The sequence below is a fragment of the Carassius auratus genome, chromosome 15 (genome assembly GCF_003368295.1).
Source record: "Carassius auratus strain Wakin chromosome 15, ASM336829v1, whole genome shotgun sequence".
Taxonomy (NCBI): domain Eukaryota; kingdom Metazoa; phylum Chordata; class Actinopteri; order Cypriniformes; family Cyprinidae; genus Carassius; species Carassius auratus.
Window position 1 is genome coordinate 16647242 of NC_039257.1, and position 24487 is coordinate 16671728.

Here is a 24487-nt window from a genome sequence, read left to right on the forward strand (position 1 = left end):
TTATCAAAATGGCAAAATCAGACCACAGCAACACGACAACTTAAAGTTCAAAATAATACAAATCATAGAGCCTGGTTATCTGCAAACAAATCTGAGCTGAGCACTAGTCAGTCATTCAGTTAAACAGAGCGTATGAGTTGTGAATCTTTTGATCAGTACATGTATTACTGATGCAGTAAGTGGTTTGTTTCTTCTTCCTTTTTTATGTTTTAATGTTTAATATGTGCTACTTCTGCATACAGTGACTCAGCACGACAGATGTCATTTCAAACATCTGGTGCAAAAACCATTCAGCTAATCAATCGCTCCACAATTAGTCTGATATAGAATACACAGATGTGACTATTTCTCATCTTGGTATTCTTATTGGTAATTATTTGTATAATTTCCTCAAATAACAGTTTTGTTCTCTCTTTCTTTTTGAACTGTCAAGTCAAATTATTTGAAAGACCAGTCTTACCATTTTACTTCCTATAGCATTTATTGTTTTCATAAGAGTTCCTCTTTCCAACGTCCTTGTCTTTGATAATATGCCTATAGTCAATGTATTAGAGTAAATTTTATAATGGTTCAGAAATACTTATTTGAGGACGAATGCTGTTTTGTCAGTTTATCTTTCATTTTCAATGATTTTCTAAATAATAAAGTGTCTGCCATTTTTTTTATGATAGAAATGTGACTATTTGATTATTCTCTACACTGAAATAAATGGTAACCAAAAATAGCAACATCTAAATAAATTGGCTTAAATTATCCAAAACCTTAACCTTAAAAAAAAAAAAAAAAAAAAAAAAAAAAAAGTCATGTCAGCAATATATTACTGATGTAACTTTGGTAATGAACAAACACGTTATTTTATGTGCATCAAGTAAATGTTTATGTATATATATATATATATATATATATATATATATATATATATATATATATATATATATATATATATATTGGTGGTCACCTGCAAATAGCAAAAAAAGGGTATTGATTAAAATAAAACTATAAAATAATATTTCTTAAGGGGGAAACATAACATTTAGGCATAAAAATGATGTATTACAAGAAACCAGCTAACTTGATGAGCGCTTTAAAATGCACAATGTATTTTGTAGACAAGTGTAACACCGTAGCCTCACCTTCAAATGCATCTCAGTACAAGTGTATTTGTTATGGTATTTGGTTTTGGTTTCATGTGACTTACTCTTTGTGTGTGTAAGGAATTGTTAAAAGCATCTCTTCAACATATACATTTTCTACACATACAAAGTATTTTATAAAGTTTTGTCAGTAAACCTAAAAATGTGCTTCATATGGTACTAAATTATGTCATACAAACAACAATAATCTGGAGTGTTGACAAAGTCACAGTTACAAATAGTTCTTAAAGAAACAACTGTACTACATACACTTTTTATAGATTATAAATAATATGGAAAAGTACTCTTTGAAAATTTCAAGTTCAAAGAGATCCAGATGCATTCAAAGTACAACCAAATAAAATGACTGTTGTCCTTACCTGGTAATGAACCATAATACAAGAAGCATTCACTCTTAAATTTGAAGACATTTTAAAGGGTAACTCCGTCCTGTGAAGCCCGTCCTTCCCACAAGTCCAAACTTCTGCTCCGCTCTCAGGCCTCAGCATCACTGTTCACCGTCCACGCATCATAAAGTTATAGAAAAAGAGGGAGGGAGAGAGAAACAGAGGCAGGGAGGGCTGCGTCCTCCTGCAGACACTCTTGTAGTTGTTCCCGGGACGCTAAAGGTCTGAAGAACTGCAGCATTGTACTTTAATGCAGAGTGAGCGAGAGAGTGAGAGACATAGAGAGAGATTCTAAGGTCACTGTTAAACACTTGAAATGCAGAGACTTTCTCGCTCTCTACCTCTCCGGCTCACCTTCTCCCTCCTCCTGGTGTCCTCCACACCTTTCCTCCTCCTCCTCCTCCTCCTCCTCCCCTCCATTCCTCTCTGCCTTTCCCTTCTGGCTAAGTTTTGCAACATCATGCTCCCTTTGCTGGCGCAGTCCAGGGGAGTTGACAACATGTCATGCGCTCCAGTACTTGCATATCATTTGGTGCGTGGCATCCCAAGTGAAATTCATCCTAACCAAGGTCACGTTAATGAAATATTCTTCTCTTTTTCTTTACTATTGCTTAGTCAATCCCAATCCAAAGCCCATGATTGTGCTCCTTTTTCCAAAGCGTCCCAAACTCTGTCTTGTTAATGCATTCCTCCATTCTTCATCCGTGAGTGGGTCTCTCTTGTCCAGTCTCTCTCTCTATACAGTAGATTGCATTATGGGAATTGCTCTCTCTCTCTGTCTCTCTCTCTCTCTGATACTACACCCTGCACAAGCACACACACATATGCTGTGATATGGACTCCCAAGGTCACATTGTCCTGAATGTGTGTGTGTGTATACAAGAGTGTGACCACAGGGGGTTGATATCAAGTGCTATCCTATAAATCACAACAGCCCACACAGGATGAGATTCTGTCAGTCAGATATCTGTGTGCTTTTGTGTGTAAATGTCTCTGTTTGGATCGGTTGTCTGTGAAACAGCTGCTGTCTCTTCTCGGTGTCACATCTGCATCGAGCGACGGCGCTCTTCATCAGCAAATGTTCCCCCAAGATCAGGCCTAAAGATTTAATCACAGTCATCAGAAACAAAACGTACTCATCTTTACGTTTAACCATTTTTGACTATAGTATGTCGTATTAAGTTGATGAGTGATAACTGTTATATTGTTGTCCCTTTAGACCACGTGTCTAGATAAGTCACATGTCTTGAATGGCCAATGTGATTGACTAGCCAAGTGTCTCAGTCTATAAAACTCTGACCACAAAGGTCCCAGACCACTTCCCCATGTATTAAGCTTTCCCCTTTTAACAGCTGCACTGCTGGCTCATCTGTCATCCAATCCAATTGCTAGAATTCTGGGGAGATGAGACACAAATAATCAAATAATCCATTGGATAGCACCTTTCAGATAGATTAGACTCAAAAGAGCCAGGCTTTTTAGGAGGATAAAGTCTGTTTCACAGTTTATGTTTGTATTCAACTTGTAACAATGGCTGAAAAGAAATGGAAATTTGATAAAAAATTATGTAATGAATTTAGTGCCCCATACTTCATATATATATATATATATATATATATATATATATATATATATATATAGAATGTGCACGGACTTATTGATTTAACACAACATTCAGCCAATCAGAGCTAGAGATTTCAGCTAGTTTCTGCCATGTCCGTGTATCGTAAGCATGAGACGGTCAATGAAAAGACTGCAGTCTGTGAGCGTGTTGTCTGAAGCTGAGGCAACAGAGTGTTTAACTTGACATTTTCTTGGCGTAATAATATATCTATGAAGCTTGTGATACCACTGATAAAAAATGATATGTCTAATCATGAATTTAATATGGAAAATGCAATCATTTTTGAGCTAATCAAATCTAATGCTAGTAAAATAAAATAAAAGAATGCTTGGATATTTATGTTTTTTTTAATGATTTGATTTAATAATTTTCTTTAACAAATAATTATTAAATCATATTCATAAGTTATGTATTTTATTAAATTGTAAGATATAAATAGTGCCACAGAGAGAGGTTTCAACAGTCAGTAATTTGTTTACAAGGCTAATATGGCCACTATTGACAACAAAACTGTTTGGATGCATTACTACTGAGATTAAAACGGCATCATAAATTATGCAGATAATACATTTGATATCCTGAATGAGCTCCGCTGGGATACTACAGGACTCACAAGTGTCCATTACTTCATTTATCATGCATATTTAGTATTTCAGTCAAGGCTAGACAGTGTTCGATCTAGCTTCTCTTCCTGGAACCGTAATCATTGATCCAGTCCTGCATTGCTGGGTGGTTTGTGGTTGGTTTTACTCAAGACCTGGAAAAGCTCCAAATAGAGAAATAGACAGAAAGAGCTAGATATTCATAGGAGGGGGGCTGTGAGGATACAAAAGATTTTCAAATGAACTCAAACGTTTCTCAAATGGCTATGCTATCCCTGGTACTTTTTCTAGTTTCTAGTGACAATTTGAGTCTATTTTAATTTCTCTGATGGAATTTTAGGAGCAGCTTCAGTGGGAAAAACTCCTGAGAATTGTCAGATATTAACCTTTTTAACAAAAGGAACAATTCTTCCCCCTGGACCCCCCCACTGACACTGCTACTGGCCTAAATTGCTCACTTATTCAATCAATCACTATTCCCTATATAATGAGCATGCCACATAGTGCACTAACTAGAGAATACAAAGCAATCTCAGGAATATATCTTGTCTACATGCCCTAGGTTGACGGATATTTTTTATTTTATTTTATTTATTTATTTTTATTTTAACCATTTAAACATTTAAACCAACCATTATTTAATTTAATTTAATTTAATTTTATTTTATTTTATTTTATTTTATTTTATTTTATTTTATTTTATTTTATTTTATTTTATTTTATTTTATTTTATTTTATTTTATTTTATTTTATTTTATTGTTACTTCTATTCGTTGGAAAATATGACACTCCTGCTCTTCACGTACAACAAGACAGGCTTAAAATACAACTTGAGAATGAAAACGGAACTATATCAAATTCTACAACAGATAAATAAAAGGGCGTTTATTACAGGGACATCTTGGACCCCACATTTTACAAATCTGGGACATGTTCTGTCACATTTAGTGCAGTTTTTGCCACACGTCATGTTTAATTTCTGACCTTGCTCCCAAGATGTGAAAGAGGCAACCTCTGAGCAATAAAATATTTTTTTGCGGGCATTGCAACAAACTTAGAACAGAAAAGTAGGGAAGATAAAACACAGAAGGCAGCAGTAAATGCAACATAACAATAATAGAACTGACTGAACTGAAGTCGTACAATAATACAACCATACTGAAACAGATAGGGGCAGGAATAAAGAATCCCATGCTCACACGCACGGGCTATAACGGGACACACTGACGGTTTTATGATCTCCACAGATGTGATTAGTCTAAAAGATACCCCCTATACCCCCACTCCCACTCCCACAACACACACCCATCCCCACCTCACACACTCTCCTGCCCTCCCTTATTTCTCTCCGTCTCTCTCTCTTTCCCTCTCACTTGTCCCGTGCCTCTGCAGTGGCTCATTCTTTCCTGCGCCGGCTAGAGACACACACCGCCCCCCTCCACCCCTGCTCTGGTCACTCATCCCAGCATGCGGTACCTATTCATGGGTAAGACCCAAGGCTGAAAGTGGAGCTCTGCGCTACAGCTGCCGCGAAATGAATGCATCGTTTCCTGCGTCTACAACCACGCTGAGTCAGACAGAGTATCAGACAGAGTATCAGCGAGACACTGCCGGCAACTGAAAGCCACTGATCTGAAGATCAAGCAACGGATCAGCTGCTGCTTCCGTATTTCTCGCTCTCTAGTTACCCCTCCCTCCCTCACCGGGACATACTGCAAAGGAGGACCGAGGACAAGGAGGTACGCTGCAAGACTTCCCCAGCTGAAAGTCTAATTTCGTGTCGGGTCCCTTGTGACCCCTCAGACCTGCAGTATCCCACTCAAGACATACGGCAGAAGACTTGACCAGGGACAGACTGGGCAGACGGTCTGACATGGAGTTGCAACACAGAAGATCATTACTGCACAGGTGTGCGCGGTCTGGTGATGTAGTCCACGCCGGTCTGGTCGTCACACTTCTGATTGGTAAGTCTCTTGCAATCATTCCCCTACATTGTCCCCCTCTCTATCTGTTTACTCCTGAGCCCACCATCCTATGCTTGCCTAGTGGGGTAACTGCCAAAATGCTGCAGTTTTCGCATGGCTTGCACAAGTCGATAGGACCAAACAAGCTGGGTTATATACTTGTTGCCGTTTGTTGAAAGATCTCAGGTTTTTATCTCTCGAGAGGATATCTTCTGGGAGGACTAGGTTCCTTCTCTTAACTCTGGTGAAACTAAAGGGATAGAGGGTGAAAAAATAATTTAAAGTACTGTATCAATACACGGTACAGTACATATCAAGGAGGCATGATCATGTTGACATCAGATGGTTTAAATTAGTTGATATTGATGGGAATCATAAGGTCTATCAAAGATCGTACTTAACATCTTCACCTCCAAAGCAGTAAATCCATCTCACTAAGTGACTGAAATACTCTGGTGACTTTGCCTTTTCTTCTCAATTGTGCTTCAAGCCATGTCCAGTGTACTGGTTCGTAGCCAAGCCAAGTTTAAAGGGGAACACATCTTCCCCAATGTTCATATTAGCGTTCAATTGATAAGGTTTTTTTTTTTTTAATGACAGACTCTTGAACTTTTACACAAATCGTGAAAATTTTGTCTCATCCATGAAATACGGTCTCCATTTTTACATACTTTTTACATTAAAATCTGATGATCTCGCTGTAAAAGGCATTCATTTTACCCCAGCTGCAGGATGTTTTTGGGACGTGTGGGTTTCTGCTTTAGAGCATCTTTATGATGTATTGCGCTGTGCGAGTCTTGAATCACACTGCACAACAGTATGCTGAGTTCAGTGAATTTCGCCACTGAATTACATTAATTCTTTTTGAGCAGGTGGGCCCGGTTCTTCCAAGCAAGCCCCCCTCCCGATTCTCTTTACAGCTTGTGAAGGTGAATTAGAGGCCGTTAAACTAGGTCATTCTCACTCTCTCCTTTATAGCATGAACTCAGATGGTTAATATGCATCCTCTGCAGAGTTCCCAGTAGACTCGGAGAGGTATGATATATTGCTATATGTTCGCGGCACATCCATCAGGTTATGAGAAAGGTGCACCACTTAGGGGCGAACCATCATTCTGACATACGACACAGTTTTGCTGGTGGTTTGATTACAATTTTTCCTTTCGCTGTGCCTGCAATTGATGGAATGTGAGGTTAATTGCAATATAAACAACCCTCATTCGTATATTATCAGAGTTCATCAGATCTGTCTGCGTCCGTGCCGAAAAAAAAAAAAAAAAAAAAGTGTCAGTCATTTAAAAGTCTATAGAATTATTTTGAACCAAAGAATTGATACTGCATCAGTGCTGTGAAAAAAGCAAATGTACTCGCTTGTCAGAAGCCTGGGAGATCTTGAAAGACAGAGAAGTTAAATGGCTCCTAATAGTACCAAATGGACATTACTTTTATTTACTAATATTTTGAATAAAATTTAATGTCAATATAGTTTATCCTGCGCAATCTGATAAAAAGGGCTCTAAAAATAGTCCAAGAGAACATGTTTGTAATGGCATGGCATGCAGAGCATGTGAAGAGCAGTTGTGGTATCTCCTCTACCGTCACTAGTCCCTAACACCTTAGAGTGATTAGGACAAACATGATTAGGAGCTCACGCCTGGACCCCTCGACAGAACCTTTATCATCTCTGAAAATTAGCAACTTGACAGTATAGGACCCACCTGATTGTGAGGAAATATCTTATTTATATGTACATATTTGTCAGTGTTACCAACAGCTTTTTCATACCCCTTTTAATATATTTTTCAAAAAGCACATAACCACTCTAGCAATTGTCTTGACAAGCCTTAGTTTCTTTCCTTGGAAGAGAATATAATACATAGGGTGTGCTGTGAAATTCATAAATGCATGAGATGAAAACAAGTCAGGCAATGTAGTGGTTATAAATCAGAATTGTGATGCTATTTTATACTCATGGAAACAGCTTTATTGGGAATTTGTATGTATTAAAATTCAGTAAGCACAGATCTAAAGGGCTTACTTTACGGTATAATGACGTCCTGAACATAATCACTTTATTAGTGGCAGTCAGTTCTTTTTAAAGTAGCATAAAGCCATTTGAGATTAAAGGCAATTTTTACTATACTTTATACTATACATATTGCATTTTTACAGGGTTTACTTTTAAATGCTTGTCTATGAAGGAACTTTTAATTTTTTTTATTATTGTTATTAAAAAAATGATAATGCAGGATCTACCAGCAGTGGTTAACTGCCAAGGGTAACCAGCTAAATCATGCCATGCTTACAATACTAATACTGTGTGAAAAGGTTTGTTAAACAATCGTGCATATTATTTGTACAGTTTCTCCATCGGGAATGACCCAGCTGTACATGCATGATTCCAAAATAGCAGCCCTCTGGCCAGCAAGTGGACTGACTGTCCTTAAAGGGACTTTGGTTTAATCCAGCAGTAAGATCCAAAGGCTCTAAAGTATGTTTATGATATGCTGATGTCACAGGCTGAACATGGAGTCCTGTTACACAGAGTAGATATACTGTACGTAGTTACACATCACTCTCCTCTCTCTTTCTTTCACTCAACTTCTCTTTCTTTTTCCCTTCACTCCCCGTTTGACCTGTTAAGTAGCAATATGAACCTTATACCACTGCAAATGAGTCTTTGTGGTTATGTATTATGGGTATTTATTACCTCCCAGGGGTGGAAGGTGAGGTATTGAAATCTGTAAATGCAAGAAATCTATACATTTATAAATATAAATACTTCTTCTTCTTTTCTTTTTGCAATGCATTTTATACAAAAGGCTGGGTAAAACCATCAAGAGTTGATGTATACTATAAAAAAAAATAAAAAAAAATAAACCTTAGTAAGTATAATATTTATTAGGATAAAAAGTGGTAATTGGTTAATTAATAATAATTGTAATAATAATTAATAATTAAACAATAATAATCAATATCGTAATACCAGCATTTTATATAAATACTGCATATACAATATCCAGTGATATTTTCAAAAAGTGATTGTTTCATTCATTAGTGATTTGTTGTTCTTCATTTCATTTCATACAACTTAAGTACTTTCATAAATTAAATTGACGTGATGTTTGGTATCTTATGACTGATTTTAAAAATGTATATTGTTGAAGTATCTCACTATTTAAATAAATCAACAGCATGCACATATCAATCTGGCTTACATTAAAAGGATCACTCAATCATATCATATCAATTGTAAACAAAAACTTAGACATTTATTTTAAATGAACTTTACAAAATCAGTCTGTAATAATTCCTTTGTCAAAATATATATTTTTTTCAAGATATAACACATTTGTACGGTGCCCGTAGGGTGACTTGTTCGGTTTGCTTAATTTTGTCGTGGCCACGACGTAACTCGTGGGAACGTGATAATATGTCATGGCCACGAGATATTAATTTGTGGGAACGTCCTATTAACTCATGGGAACTTCATACTATTTCATATGACGTTCACTTAGAGATCATTTTGTCGAGGTAACGGCATCCTTATGTCATGGCCTCGAGATGCTATGTTGAGGGAACAACATCCATTTCTCGTGGCCATGACTTCTAATGGTGAGGGAACGACATGTTTTTCTGTTTTTTTGTTTTTTGTTTATCATAAATAAATATTACATAAAGTGCATAATAAAATATAAAAACTTTCTTTTATCTATCCTATAGTTTTGTAAGTTCATTAACTGATAGTCTTTCCCCGTAATATGTGTACATTATTATTATTATTATTATTATTATTATTATTATTATTGGATTTTTTTTGTTGTTGTTTATATTCTTTTTTTTCGATCTCTTTATTTAATATTCTGAATACTAATAATAGCGTACTGTTAATGCTTGACATTAACATAAAATGTCATAATGTAAATGTATAAATTGTGTATGTAAAAATAATATAATAATTACTAATGAATCCATCTCTGATAATCCCGGGTTGCTATGGTCACGCAGGTTTGTTTACGCATTAAACTCGTGGCCACAAGAAAAACAAGTCGTTGCCTCAACATCAGAAGTGAAATGGCCACGAGAAATGGATATTGTACATAAGGATGTCGTTGCAAAGACAAAATGATCTTGTGGCCACGACACATGACATTCCCACAAGTTAATATGACGTTCCCACAAATTAATATCTCGTGGCCACTATATATCATCATGTTTCCAGGAGTTATTATTTCGTGGCCACGACAAAACTAAGTAAACCGAATAAGTCATTTTACGGGCACCGTACATTTGACCTTTTGGCATTCCATAGTAGCATAGCTCACTAATATAACACATATAAGATAAAATGGCACAAAATCTACTCAAAACTGGTACATTATTTGCTTTATTATTTGGCATTCTCTGACACTGCAATGAGGAACTTTAACATATAGTCAAGGGAATGTCTTATCAGGGATAGAGATAATGAGATATGATAGCTGGCTGAAAATTGATGGCCTGAATAAGGGAAAGAGAAAGATGCTTAAGAGGACCAGAGTGATAGGAGAAAGGGGGGTTGTTTGCTTTAATTAGTTTTGTTCTCTGGAGTGATACTCAGTGGAATAGTGGGTGCAGATTTAAGGGGAAGTTCTGATTAATATTATGTGAATCAGATCGAACACAATAAAGTCCTTCTATTTTAAGCTTTACATTTCAAATTCCATAATGCATAATAATGATTTTTTTTTCTTTTTTTTTTATATGAACCACTGCTGTTTTAGTATTATCAATATACAATTTTAGTACTTTGATTTTGTTTTTTTGTGGTTGTTATATATATTTAATTAAAATTAAATTAAGATATTACAATTTAAGGTTATAATATATATATATTTTTTTTTCACAAATATTTTCATTAAAAAAAATACATATAATTGTTTTTATTTATTCATTTATTTCAGTTAGTTGCCATGACAAAATTTCTCATTTATTTATCTATTCGTATCCAATATTTATATTTTACTTTGGCTTTATTTAAAATGAACAGAAACTGATTTGAATAGTTTCAGTTTGATTTACGTAAAATAAGTCTCAACCCACAGGTTGCTCTTTCATTGCTCAGAAAACAAAGTTCTTATTTAGATTTAGCTTATAAAGAACAAATGAGTAAGTCCATTGTTGAAATACAATTATTACATAACTTCTACAAATGTAGTAGTACAAACTAAAACTTCGATGCTTCAAGATAATTTCATCCTGGACATGACACTAAATGTTTTTCAAAAAGTGTTTTATTGAAATCTCTGATTTCAGAGTTTATCATTCGGCAAACCTGAGCACAGTTTGAGACACTAAAATTCTAGTGTGACACACGTGAGATCAGGAGAGCAATCTTGGAAGTAGAAAAAGAATCTAGAACAATTTATTTAGATAAGACATCTCATTTGTCAGTTGTCTTTCCCAATGGAATCTACATGGCTAACGGACCCCCCCATCCAGTCAAAAAACTTTGAACAAACTGGACCATCTGTTTGCAAGTCATCCATCAGTTAATATGGAAAAGACTTGACAAAGTGGCTTGTGGTAAAATGATCAAAATGATGAGCTCCCATCTCAGCGCAATGCTGCAGTCAGTACATTAAACAAGAAAAGGCTGACACATTACTGTAAGCCATAGCTCCTCCCTCTCCTGTAGACTGCACTCAGAGTCTCAGGGGGAATTAGGGCCAATGGAAACAAATGGGCTGAATGGAGTTACAGAGAGAAAAAGGGATGGAGAACGAGTGTGGAAGTATTCTAGAAACAAGAAAGACCAGCAGCAATGGTAATGGCCCCTGCCAAAGTGTAGATGATTGCAAGACTGCAAAAACGTATATCAGGAACATGTATTTACACTTACACTTTCATAATATCTTGATTATATAGATAAGTAGATAAAATAAAAGCACCAAAATAATATCATCTCATTAGACATAATATAATATAAGATAGGTAGACAGGAATTGTATAGTGCAGAAAAAGCATGAAATAAAAGAGGATGGATATGAAGAGAGGGATCAAGAAAAACAGTGAAAGGAGTGAGTTAGAAAGAAAGTTGGCCAGGGGAGGAAAAGAGAATGCAATGGCTTTGGGGAAAGTTGGGTGTTTTCACGTGGATGCAGGTGGAGGAAAACCACCGCTCAGAAATCCAGACAGTTTAAAGACTTAGCATGAAAAACGAAATGATAAATCAGATTGTTTCCCACGTGCTGACCTCACCGGAAGGTAAAAGTGAACTCATGCTGAAACAGTCCCCTCAGCAAGAAAGAGGTTTGAGTTGAGATGATGAATTATTTACTGACATCCAGCTTTGCAACTAAAGGGAGAGGCTGGTCAGATGGCAGATATCACTGCATTAAAGTAAGTTGTATTAATTGGCATTTTAGATGCATTATTTGGTATTTTATGAAAAGACACTGTGTTTTCTGTAATGCTTCTCTTGAATAGAAGCATTTGAGTTTTTATCAACCTAGACAACTTAGAAATCTGCTCCACAGTCAAAGAGCATCTACATCTCCCTCCACCTTCTGTCACCACCCAAACTCACCCTGTCAGAAGTCAAAGGAGAGAAATACTGAATTTACATAGTTTCAAATATGTTATGCTTCTTTACATTATTACAATTAATTAATTAATTTTTTAACACTCGATTATTTAACAAAATCCAACAATTCAGTATTCAGAATCTTTTTTTTTTTTTTTTTTTTTAACAATAAAAATGAATCGGCAGAATTTGTGATTGATTAAAATGAGCTGGCACATAATGCCTGTTCACACCTAGCATGATAACCATAAAGAGAACAATACAGTTGCATTGTATTAGCATGCAAAAATCAAGACACGATAATATTCAGTTTCTTACAAGCGCATGCTGCAGCTGAATCGTCTCCTGCTTTAAACATTAACTTTTAACATAAAAAAATAAAATAAAAAAATCAATTCACACACACAAAAGTAATCCACATATTTAGTCATAATGTCTTTCCGTGAGGTTTCTATCACTGGTGTTCTTCTTAATTCTGCTAGAGGGATGAAATTAAATATGCAGACTTTCCACAAATTAGCATTGCATTCTTGTGATGGTGTTTAGCAATAATAACATCTAATCTGCTTCCTCACCAATGAGTGGGTAGAGTTTTGTTGAGGCATGAATGTGAGTTGATCCACATGGCTGAAGGTATGCTATCCACAGCATTAAGACGTCTTGTTCAGCACTTGTTCCACGATTGCTTTGGTTAGATTAATTACCAAAACCACTGGGCTGTTAAGTCATGAATTGTTTTCTATAACAGAGTGATGAAAAGCAATAAAATGATTTGCCGGGTTGCAGAGAAACAGACGTTTGCGTTTCTCTTTCTTCTGCTTTTTCTCAGAGCTGAATTTTTCAGAATCACTTTCTTGTAATAGGTGCCAAAACAGAAGAAAGTATTTTCTCAATTTCACATTTGCTGCACTAATAATAATAGAAGGCCTAATGATTAATGTTGTGTTAATTATGTTGGTCTAACATCATACTAACAATGCACAGCAAGATTACCTTTGTTTGGGGAATTTCAAAGGTGCAACCCAGCCATTTAACTATAGAAATACATGCAATCAGGAATTTTGCTTGAGAGCAAAAGATTTTAACCCTTGAATGATGTTGGTTGAAAATCCTTGAAAATGTATGTACGGTATATTGTCCATGTCCAGAAAGGTAATAAAAAAACATCATCAAAGTAGTCCATGTGACATCAGAGGGTCAGCTGGAATTTTTTGAAGCATCTAAAATACATTTTGGTCCAAAAATAACATAAACTACGACTTTATTCAGGATTGTCTGCATTCACTGCAGTGTAGTGATGTCCGGTTCGTGAACGAATCACTCGATGTAACCAGATCTTCTTGAACTAGTTCACCAAATCGAACTGAATCGTTTGAAATGGTTCACGTCTTTGATAAGCATTAATCCACAAATGACTTAAACTGTTGTCTTTTTAACGTGGCTGACACTCCCTCTGAGGTCAAATAAACCAATATCACAGGGTAATTAATTTACACATACAGTACACTGACTGAACTGCTGTGAAGAGAGAACTGAAGATGAACACAGAGCAGAGCCAGATAACGAACGAAAGATTAACTCGTTCACTCGGCTATTTGATCTAAACTGCTTGCCTTAAGTTTGACTACGTCTCAAAACGTCTATACATAATTACAGGAGAAGAAACATTTTAGAGAAATTGTCGCACCACCCAAAACTGCAGTAATTTCAAGCAAACTATACTTACAAAAAAGCAAGAACACCACAGAACATCTTGCTGTATGAACTGAAATTAAATACTGAGATGGATGGATTTATAAATAGGCCTTCCCGCAATAGCTCTCAGACACATGCTACAAATTCCAGAACTGGGGTCAGAAAACAACTCTAAATGTCATACTGAATGGCTCTTTATGTCATATTTTGAGAATGCAATTGTAAGGGAATTGTTAGCTCAAAGGGAATAATTTAAGATTTTAAAGGGAACTTGAACAGAATCACCATTTCATGGCTGATCACTGAGACGGCCAACGATTCATTGAACAAGCCACTTAACATCAAATCTGTATAGTGAAAACACTAAATTAAATACTGAGATGGATTTATTTATAAATAGCCCTTCCTGCAATGGCTCTTAGACACATGCTACAAATACCAGAGCTGGGGATAGAAAACAAATATAAATGTCATACTGAATGGCTCTTTTTGTCATATTTTGAGAATGCAATTGTACGGGAAACCGTTCAATTTAGCTCAAAGCGAATCATTTAAGATTTTAAAGGGAACTTGAACAGAATCACTGTTTCACGGCTGATCACTGAGACGGCCATTGAACGGCGATTCATTGAACGAGCCACTTAACATCAAATCTGCACTGGATATTAATACCCAAAGTATAGTGAAAACACTATTAATTAGCACAGTACCAAGATCGGCAGTTTAAGACATCAACTTGTAAGCAGAAAACACAAGATACTTCTCCTTTCAATATGAATAATGCTTTATTAGATAAATCTAAGACATATAAACTAATCTAACACATAAACGCACGCACGCACACATTCACACAAGTTGCAGGAAGATAGAAAGTTAGGGAATAATCAGTCTAAGAGAATGAAAATGTGGAATCCCAAGTTTACAGCAATGTGTGGAATTGCATAGACATGAACAGCCATCGATCACTTAATTAACCCTCGCATTGAGTTTCTCAGTAAGGTTAAAATTATATCAGATACACCAGTACAGATCAGAGTCTGGAGATAGTTACTTGTGTTGCCTGTGTAAAGGGGTTTACCTTTGTTGCCTTTGAAAGGGGGTTTCCCGACGTTGCTGATTGGCTGGAAGTTCAGTAGTCATTGAAGTGACGTCATGGTAAACCCGTGGTTGAGCGTTGGCTGACGATGCGGGGTTGTGGACTGGTTGAAGTTGAACTGGCACTCGAGGTCAGACTCGGAAACACAGCATTACAAAACTTAACTCAGAACAAGAAACTCTCAACGGAAAAGAAAATAAACTGAAGTAAAAGAATAGAAGTAAAGTTTGACGAGACTAGGTGGTGTTTCTTCTCATCGTGGCTAAGTAGCAGCAGGCGTGCATGCTGAAGCATGCTTGAACCGCGCTCAAAGAATGCTAAAAGTCACGACTAAAAGCAGCAGCTGAAAAGCAAACACTAAAAGCTGGCATGACAGATAGCAAAAGCGAAATGCAAGCTAAAAGCTAAAAGCTGAATTTGATGGTGTCCTGAGTATTTAAACTGGCCTCTTGGCCACACCTCAAATGTTGTTTTGACCAATTAGATATTGTATTTGCTTAGGGTATCATAAATCATATGTTATCTTATCAAGCACGTGGTCCAAATTTTCCCGCTCTTGCAGGGTATAATTTTGGACATGAGTTCCCTAACAAGAATCCCTAACATACTATGCAATGCATACCAGCTTTTCGTTTCAGAGCCGAACATTAGTATCGTTCTACACAACTATGTCTGCTGTAAACTACGTGTTCAGCACGCTCTGGGAAGCTTCGTATGTTGGCGAGACGGCGCTTCAGCTGTGGTCGTTACCGTGTCAAGTTGGTTGCGCACTCTAGGCTTAACTACCCCCTGTCGTTTTACAAGCGACCAACCCCCATGTGCGCCTCAGCACTAAAAGAGCATTTCCTAAAGAGCAAATTTCTGTAAAAGAGTTTCACAGGTGCGTCTTTGTAAAGACGATGGATCATCCTTATAAGGATGCCATTTCACCCATGCATTTCTGGGTGCGGTCGTTACCTGGCAACGGGTGATGGTCACGATCACTACCTCACATGTCTGGGCATTGAGCACGCTGAGGGGGCCTTCGTGAATAAGTCGTGTTCCCAATACGGGAATATGACCATCTCGTAGCTGTAAACCAGGCTCTGCTACCTTCAGTGGGGCAAATCCCATTGCCTCTGCTGTGATCTGGGGCTCGTTCTGGCGGCCGACAGACGAGAACCACTTCCGGCAGTAGCGCGGGTGGTTTGAGTATGACAGTAGTTGCAAACTTCGCAGGGAACCAACCCTCTGGGGACCATCACTCCTCTTGCACATCTGATCCATGATTGGATTCTCGGGGCAGCCAGTACTGGTTCTCAGTGCCTTTCTTCCCGGAAGTGCATGATGAGCTTACCAAGTCCTGGAAGGCACCTTTTACTGCCAGAAACCAGCCGGTGAGCTCCCCCTCCCTCACCACCCTCGATGGCGGTGCAGCAAAGGGGTATTTGGCGATCCTGCCGGTGGTGTGCGTCGTAGCAATTGTGTCCTAAGTCGGCCTCCTCCTGGCATGGAGAGTCAGTACTGCCTTCCCTGGCCTGTAGGCCTGTAGGCATTCATCTAGTCTAAATGGCGGTGCCTATGCAGCTTGCGGGGAAGCATGGTGTTATTGCAGGTGCACCAGGCTCAGGCACTGAAGAACCTGCACGAGGGTGGTCACGATCCAGCAGTTCTGAAAGAGCTCCGAACCGCCACTGACCTCATGCTCTGAGCGACGAAGGTCACCACAAGTTCACTGGGTTGTGCAATGTCCACGTTAGTGGTCCAGGAGTGCCATCTTTGGCTGTGTCTGTCAGACATGAGGGACACTAGACAGGTCCGGTTTCTCAATGCCCCTGTGTCCCAGACCAGCCTATTCGACGATGCAGTCGAGAACTTTGCCCAGCACTTCTCGGCTGCCCAGATAGATCCGAATCCTCCAGTCAATACGAGGACGGGGTTTTACAGCCCTTACTTCATTGTACCAAAGATAGGCTGTGGGTTACGACCAATCTTGGATCTGCGAGTTTTGAATACGGTCCTTTATTGGCCACCTTTCAAGATGTTGATGCATAAACACATTTTTCGGGTGTTGGTTGTCGGGCATTTCAATATTGGTTTGCAGTGATCGATCTGAAGGGCGCTTACTATTATGTATCCATCCTTCCGCGCTACAGACCTTTTCTGCAGTTTGCGTTCAAAGGATGGGCATATCAGTACAAGGTCCTGCCCTTCGGGAAATTCATGGAGGTTGCTCTTGTTCCCCTCAGAGAGCAGGGTGTTCGCATTCTCAACTATCTGGATGATTGGCTGATACTAGCACAATCTCGGGATCAGTTGTGCGAGCACAGGGTCTTGGTGCTCTGGCATCTGAGCTTGTTGGGCCTTCAAGGCAACTGGAAAAAGAGCAAACTCTCACCAATGCAGAGGATCTCTTTTCTTGGTATGGAGTTGGAATGCTCCAGGGAGAATGGCGACTCCATCCCCTGACGGTCCAGCTGATTTGGAGACGGTTCTGAGTTTCTCAGGTAGACCTGTTTGCTTCTTCAGGTTGCCGCTATTGCTGCGTACCTTGAATGGGAAGTCTTTAGGTAAGCATGACCTCGTCATCAGGTTCATCATGCTGAGTTCACACCAAACGCGAACAGAGCATCTGGCATGAATGATTTCAATGTTAAGTCAATGTAAAGACGAATTTCCGCGCATCTGGAGGTCTTGTGGCGCGAATGAGGTGTTTAGAGCGGTGCTGTAGATGCAAATTCACCTCATTCGCAAATCTAGTTTGCGCGAATGATGTGAATTGAGCGTCTGGCGCGTTATGCGTGAATGTTGCTTTTGTGCATTTACGCATTTGATGCAAATCCGTGTCTGACGTCCGAGTTGACCTATTTAGTAAAATAGGCGAGAATTAACCGTCCGATGCCACGAGTCTCAACCTCCAATCAAATACTGTCTAAACTCCCTCCACTATCCTCAAATCTTTTCCCCCCGCCTGGTGAGGCTTACCCATTCAATGTTCTGAGTTGATACCCCATCGGATGCAGCGAGAGCCTCCCAGCATGGGTTTTCTTTTCCTCTCCCCATCCGGTGAGGCTAATGCGTGTGCTCCGACGTTGGCAAGAGTTCACCTGGTTGGGTTCCATACTTGCTGCCCGCAAGCTAGTCTCATCCTCCAATGCCGTGAGTATCAACCTCCCGTCGGATGTCACAAGAGTCTCCTTGACAGTCAGCCCAAAAATACTTTTTATCTGCCAAACCGAGAGGACCCAGACATCTGTCGTCCTGAGTCTTAATCTCCAGTCGGAGGCTTCATGGGCCCTCTCGGTCAGCCATTTGCCCTTCGCCTTCTGAATAGAAGGGGCTTATCAGCCAGTAGGGCCCGTACACAGACACTGTGACCTATTTCAGTCGAGGCAGCTCGGGCCCTCCTGGTCAGGCTGTATAACCATGCTGCTCCTCCTTATCGGTCGGCAGAACTCACCTTTCCAACGCTTATGTCACTCCCACTGGAGTAAGTAGGCTCTTCCGGCCCGCCAACGAGATGACTTCTCAGAAAATAAAATCAGCCCCGCCAGTACTCAATGCCATTTTTGGGGGGCTTTCTTAATCTGGCGGCTGTCCTCTTGTCCATTTGCTTTTTGGGGAGTACTCTAGGTTCGGGCCATTCCCGAGCTCAGAGCCCTTCCCCGGACAGCATGCCAAATACGTATACCATACCTCAGCGAATTATATGTAAACGTGAACTCATGAATGCATTCAAAATGTTCAAGCGGCAAACTAGATGCAAATTTGACACTTTATTCGCGTTTGGTGTGAATCCAGCATTAGAGGGGCCAGGAGGTTAAATCCTTGCCAGCCCTCTCCTATACCTATACCTTATGTTTTGAAACAATGATTATGATAGTTGTCAGTTTTTAAAAGAATGACGAACACTGTTACAAGCTGGATTTTTACAAGTTTTTAATTAGATTTACACCTTACATGTAAAAGTAGTACCAAAGCCAGAGAAAAAAAAAAAAAAAAAAACTGCAATATGTAAAAACATAACATACATATATACAAGTTTGTATACACGTTTTATTTTATTTATTTATTTATTTATTTTCGTTTTCGAAAAAGTCTCACAGTGTCTGCAATCATCTGATCAGAAATACAGTAAGTTTAAAATAGTCAGAAATATTATTAAACTGTAAAATTGTTTTTAGTTGTAATTTGTTCCAGTGATGTCAAAGCTGAATTTTCAGCATCATTACTCCAGTCTCAGTGCCACATAATACTTCAGAAATCATTTGAAAATGCTGATTCACTGCCGACAAAACATTTCTTATTATTACTTATATAGAATACAATTGTGCTTTTATGATAAGTTATTTATGTGGAAACTGTGATATATTTATTTATTATTTATTTTTTTTTTAATTTCAGTGCTTGCTCACTGTATTGTGAATACTGAGTATTTAATTATTATACAATTAAAAACTGCTATATAATGCGCACACACACACATATATATTTCAAACCATACTCTTTCAATCACTGTTTATTGTTAAAAAGGTTCTTCATAATCTGTGTTTATCTCTTCCATTTGTCTCAGGAGTGTGGTACGCTCAGGCACTGGAGGTAAATACAGGAAAGGTCCACTTTATAGAAGTGATGAATGGAAGTTCAGTGCTCTTACCCTGCACTTATGCCAGCTGCATTGGCATTAAAAACCTTTACTTCAACTGGCAGTTCAAAGACAATGGGACATTGATTAAGGTGAGATAACCAACCGTTTCTCAAGTGCACTTATTTAATGCAGTTCATGCAAAAAAAAAGGGTGTGGATTAATTGTTCAAATACTCTCTAGTGACACTATCTTTTACCTCAGCTCTGTGAGGCCATCATCCCAGCAGAAGGAGTAGAACCTAATGTGAAAGTCTATCATGAGCGGGTGGAGTTTGTCGGCTCCAGCAAACAGAATAACATCTCAATCTTACTGCATAACGTCACCTTCGAGGACCAGGGAGAGTACATCTGCTTCGCCCGCAATCCCAAGGAGAAGGATCGCAACCATAGTGCCATTTTTACTCTTTATGTGGTGGACGAATGTGAGTCTCCACTCTCTATTTTACAAAGGGCCTCATTTTAATAATATTGTTGTTCTTCCCATTATGTTTGGTGTTATACCCACCCAGATCAACTCAACGTGTGTTTGTCTTCACAGTGAGAGAGGTGGACAACACACTGACCCTCATCATTGTGTCCGTGCTTGGTGGAGTTATAGGTCTGATCATTCTCATCATGGTAGTGAAAGCTGTAGTCCTCGCCATTCTAAACAAGGTCCAGGAGAAGAAGTAAGTCAGTTTTATCCTGATAAAACAATTCTACAGTAATGAAACGGTAAAGTTTAAACAAATGAACCAATCTATCTTACCCTTGTTTTCTAATTAGTTGCTTGGTAGATACTTAGCTACTAGATACTATAACTGGTCTCTTAGACACATGATATTATGATGGATGGAAAGATGGACGGACGGACATATAGATAGATCTCACCGATAGGTCAATTATGAATAAACTTGGTTTCAGACGTACTCAGGTGGTCTTGGTGAACATGAAAGATTAAAAGCATAAGTAACAACATAAAATGAAGGAAAAAAAAAATATATAAAATGTCTTCCACTCAAGCTCAATTTGTTAAAGTCTAAGACTTGACTCAGATTGACAAGGTCGGCTCGGACCCAACACTATAAACCGACCGACAGACAGATATGTAGCACATTTGCAATTATAATGGACAGGGGTTTGCCACAACAGGGAGAAATATGCAGAGTCATCCACCGTTCTGTTCTCTGTAAATGGTGGCATGAGTGCTGCACACTAACTGAGCGACCCACTAGGGTCCAGTGCTTGTCTCGTGACTTTGACAGTTATAAAACCCCTGTGACACCAGAGCAAATGCCAATAAATATCATTCTGTCATTTTGAGTAAATGCCAACAATAAGGCATTCTGGGTAGTGGTTATAGGGGTCATCCCTCTTAGGACAACATTTCCCTAATTCTTCTGTCTGATTCATTATAACTTAACCTATATTTGAACACTTGAATGGATTATTCTGGAATGTCGACTGTGAAGATCATTTTCTGAATTAGATTCAACATTTTCCTTGATTTTAAAATAATAATTAAAATGTGTATATTCACATCAATTCAAAGTCAATATTAAATGTTCACATCATATGTCTTTTTTCTTCCTTTTTTCTTTTTTTTTGTGATAAAATTGACATTAGGTGGATTTTTAAAAATGTTAAAATATAATCTTTTTAAAATATGTTTCTTTCTTTCTCTCTTTCTTTCTTTCTTTCTTTCTTTCTTTCTTTCTTTCTTTCTTTCTTTCTTTCTTTCTTTCTTTCTTTCTTTCTTTCTTTCTTTCTTTCTTCATGGCCACTCTTATTTGTCAATGTCTGTCTGTTTTCCTTTGTCTTATAGTAAAGAGTGCCTTGTGAGCTCTTCAGGGAATGACAATACAGAAAATGGCCTCCCGGGATCCAAAGCAGACAGCAAACCAACACCAAAGGCATGAAAAGAGCATGTGTGTGTACATATATGAGCATATGTATACATGCATACATATTCATAACAATATGAAAGAAAGTCATAACAATGGACCATTTTATTATCTTTATCTCAAAGAAAAAAAATGCTACATATAAATATGTGGAAATATATATTTTAGATTGTGCTTGAGGAAAAATACAAAGTGCTGCAGGCTGGATCACACACCCTTTGCTGGACTGAAAAGGCATAAAAAGATATTCGGAGAGCAGATGATGGGAGACACTTCAGTGTGCTTGCATTCTGTTCTTGTCTGTGAGACACAGCACACACACACTGCCATTTTCATGAACTGCCATATCCTTTCAATGCTCGACAGCACAAAACCCACATTATAAAATGTTTGCGGTACAATTCCAGTGCAACTTTACAACGTCCTCACACTGCATTCCAAATGATCCCGCGGTGGAATCTCTCACAAGCTAACAAGTCAGTAACAAAACAGACACAGAAACGCCTTTCTGTAAAATACTAAACAACTTACAGATTAAAAACCAAGGGTGCCTCTACAAATTGGAATATGTTTACCACCAATTCAAGCAGCTAACCAAGTCTGATTATTAACCACTCCCACTAATTTTACAGGTGATATTGAGGTCATAAAGAACAGGATGCAAGTGCACTTGAAGGGCAGAAACACACTCTACGCAATAGCACCCCTTGTGGCAATGTTGATATTACAACACATGCATTGTGACATGTCTTGTGTGAGAAAAGTTTGTGTAGAGTGTTTTTCATGGCTAAAGCATTGTTTAAAAGGAACTGAAAATAAAAGGACTTAACAGAGATAAGGCGTGTGTATATCCAGCATCCAGCCCAGCACGGTTTATTCATTTCTTTTCATTTTTTTCTGCTTTAGATAAAACACAGGTGCCTGTTAATGCTTCAAGCTCCACATGCTTCCTGGGAGCCTTCAAATGCTATATAAATAAGTTAATTAAACAATGCTCACATTAAAAAAACAAACACAAAAAACAACAAAAAAAGAAAAAAACATTAAAATATAAAGACAATCCCAAGAAATCAACTCCCTGTAGAAAATGAATGATCTTCTGATGCTGCTTTCAATAACCAATAACTTTTCCTAATGCATGTGAACGCTTTTATACAGTACATCTAGGGTACTATATATCCATTTCTCTGAATCGTGTTCTCCAGTCTTTTCTTACATGACTGATCAATCTGTGCTTGTCGTATACATCGTCACAGTTCATCTTGTATGTATCCAACATACAGGCATGAAGGGCCACTGTAGTTAACTGGTAAAACTTATCGTGACATCCAAACTTCACCGGGCACAATATTGTTGCTAACTGCTAATGTTGACATTTAGCATCTGAAAACGAATACTTATGTTTTCATATCATCGTACAAAAACACACTACTTCTGTGACAAATTATAATAGATAGTAATACCTCACATGCCTCTCAATGGCTAATTACAGTGCACATGTAACTAGCATTAGCATAAACCTCTCAAAACTCCTCATATATCAGAGTAGTTTGATGCTTATTCAAGAAAACACACAAATGGTGGAAAATACTTGTGGGATTGAGTTTTTTTTAGACATTCTGGAGCTGTAAAGCTAACTCTGTTTATCAAAAAAGGCAACTTTCCAAATACTTCAGTAGTTATTTAAGATTTAAGTGCCAAAACAGAACTGCTAGTGGAATGGTGGATGATTTACTGTTGCGTCCATCTTGTTTCGTTTGTCTTCCTCTTTCCTTTTGTATAGGGAACCCCATAAATGCACAATGCCCGTTCATATCCATATATGGGTTAAGTATAAATGTATCAACGAATTTATAACATGCGATGAATGTCACTTTGCGAATACGCAGCATAATAATAATAATAATAATAATAATAATAATAATAATAATAATAATAATAATAATAATAAATAAGAAATGCAATGAAACTCTACTAGTCTTCCGCCATAACCCAAAGATGAATGTACGCAGTGGTTGTAGTTATGGCAGAGTTCAGAGGTGTCGTTTCTGGGCACTTTATTCATAAAGATGTACGCAGAAGTGTTTTGAATGCTCATTCTTTATGTAGAGCAAAGTAAGAATGATGAAGAATTTATAGTTACGTAGTTGAACAGCTGCAGTGGTGATATATTAAGAATAGTGGAACAGGAATATTTTGTCTCTTTGAATGGCTATATCTCTTGTATGTGCACATATTAGCAGTCTTCCAAATCACTTGACTCTCTTTTAGAAATCAGGGGCTTCGGCAATCCCAACTGTTTGGGATTCTTTGACAGAGCGGTATGAAATCCTAGCTTGAATTCCTTTGAACTGCATCCATAAATGTGTGTTAAAATCAACTGTGCTTTGGAGAAAGGGTTTGGTGCCGCTCTGTCTGTAAGATGCACTGTACAGTAATGTGGTTAGCATTGTCGAGCTGTTCACATTGCTTCTTTGATTAATTTATGGCAGAATGTTTTACCATGTTATGCTTCTTACAGCTTGTTGCCTTTTGTCATTTGCAGCTAGTGTATTTGAGGAAACTATCACATAAACAAGGAGATTACGTAGATCAGCAATACTGTAAAAAAAAAGAAAGGAAAATGTAAAAAAAAAAAAAAAAAAAAATGATATACATGAGTGCCTAGGCTCTCGAGAATGGACTGTTGTATGCAAAAGGTGCAAATGTAACTTTTATTAGAGCTTCTATTTTTTATTATTTAGCTGTAATGTTAACCTAATTCCTGTTCTGCTTTGCTTATGTATTTATTTCCCCCCTAAATATTTTGCACTTATTTGAATCAGATGTTTATTGATAATGAAACAGTGAGGTGATTCTCAACTGGTTTTGCTTTGCATTTTACACCAAGTGG

General features: G+C 37.9%; 1 protein-coding gene across 1 annotated transcript; it reads left to right on the forward strand.

Moving 5' to 3' along the window:
• Nucleotides 1–5123: 5123 nt before the first annotated feature.
• On the forward strand, nucleotides 5124–24242 carry scn4ba (sodium channel, voltage-gated, type IV, beta a). Its single transcript, XM_026282696.1, has 5 exons — nucleotides 5124–5730; nucleotides 19638–19801; nucleotides 19914–20133; nucleotides 20250–20379; nucleotides 21516–24242. Exons 1-5 carry the CDS (start codon nucleotides 5640–5642, stop codon nucleotides 21607–21609), a joined length of 699 nt encoding a protein of 232 aa, XP_026138481.1. The 5' UTR covers nucleotides 5124–5639; the 3' UTR covers nucleotides 21610–24242.
• The last annotated feature ends 245 nt before the right edge of the window (nucleotides 24243–24487 follow it).

What these genes read in the sequence shown, in the direction of transcription:
- scn4ba (XM_026282696.1), top strand. Translation starts at nt 5,640, where the DNA reads ATGGAGTTGCAACACAGAAGATCATTACTGCACAGGTGTGCGCGGTCT. An exon ending in GGTCGTCACACTTCTGATTG is followed by an intron (nt 5,731 to 19,637) that starts GTAAGTCTCTTG and finishes CATTTGTCTCAG; the next exon opens with GAGTGTGGTACGCTCAGGCA. An exon ending in ACAATGGGACATTGATTAAG is followed by an intron (nt 19,802 to 19,913) that starts GTGAGATAACCA and finishes CTTTTACCTCAG; the next exon opens with CTCTGTGAGGCCATCATCCC.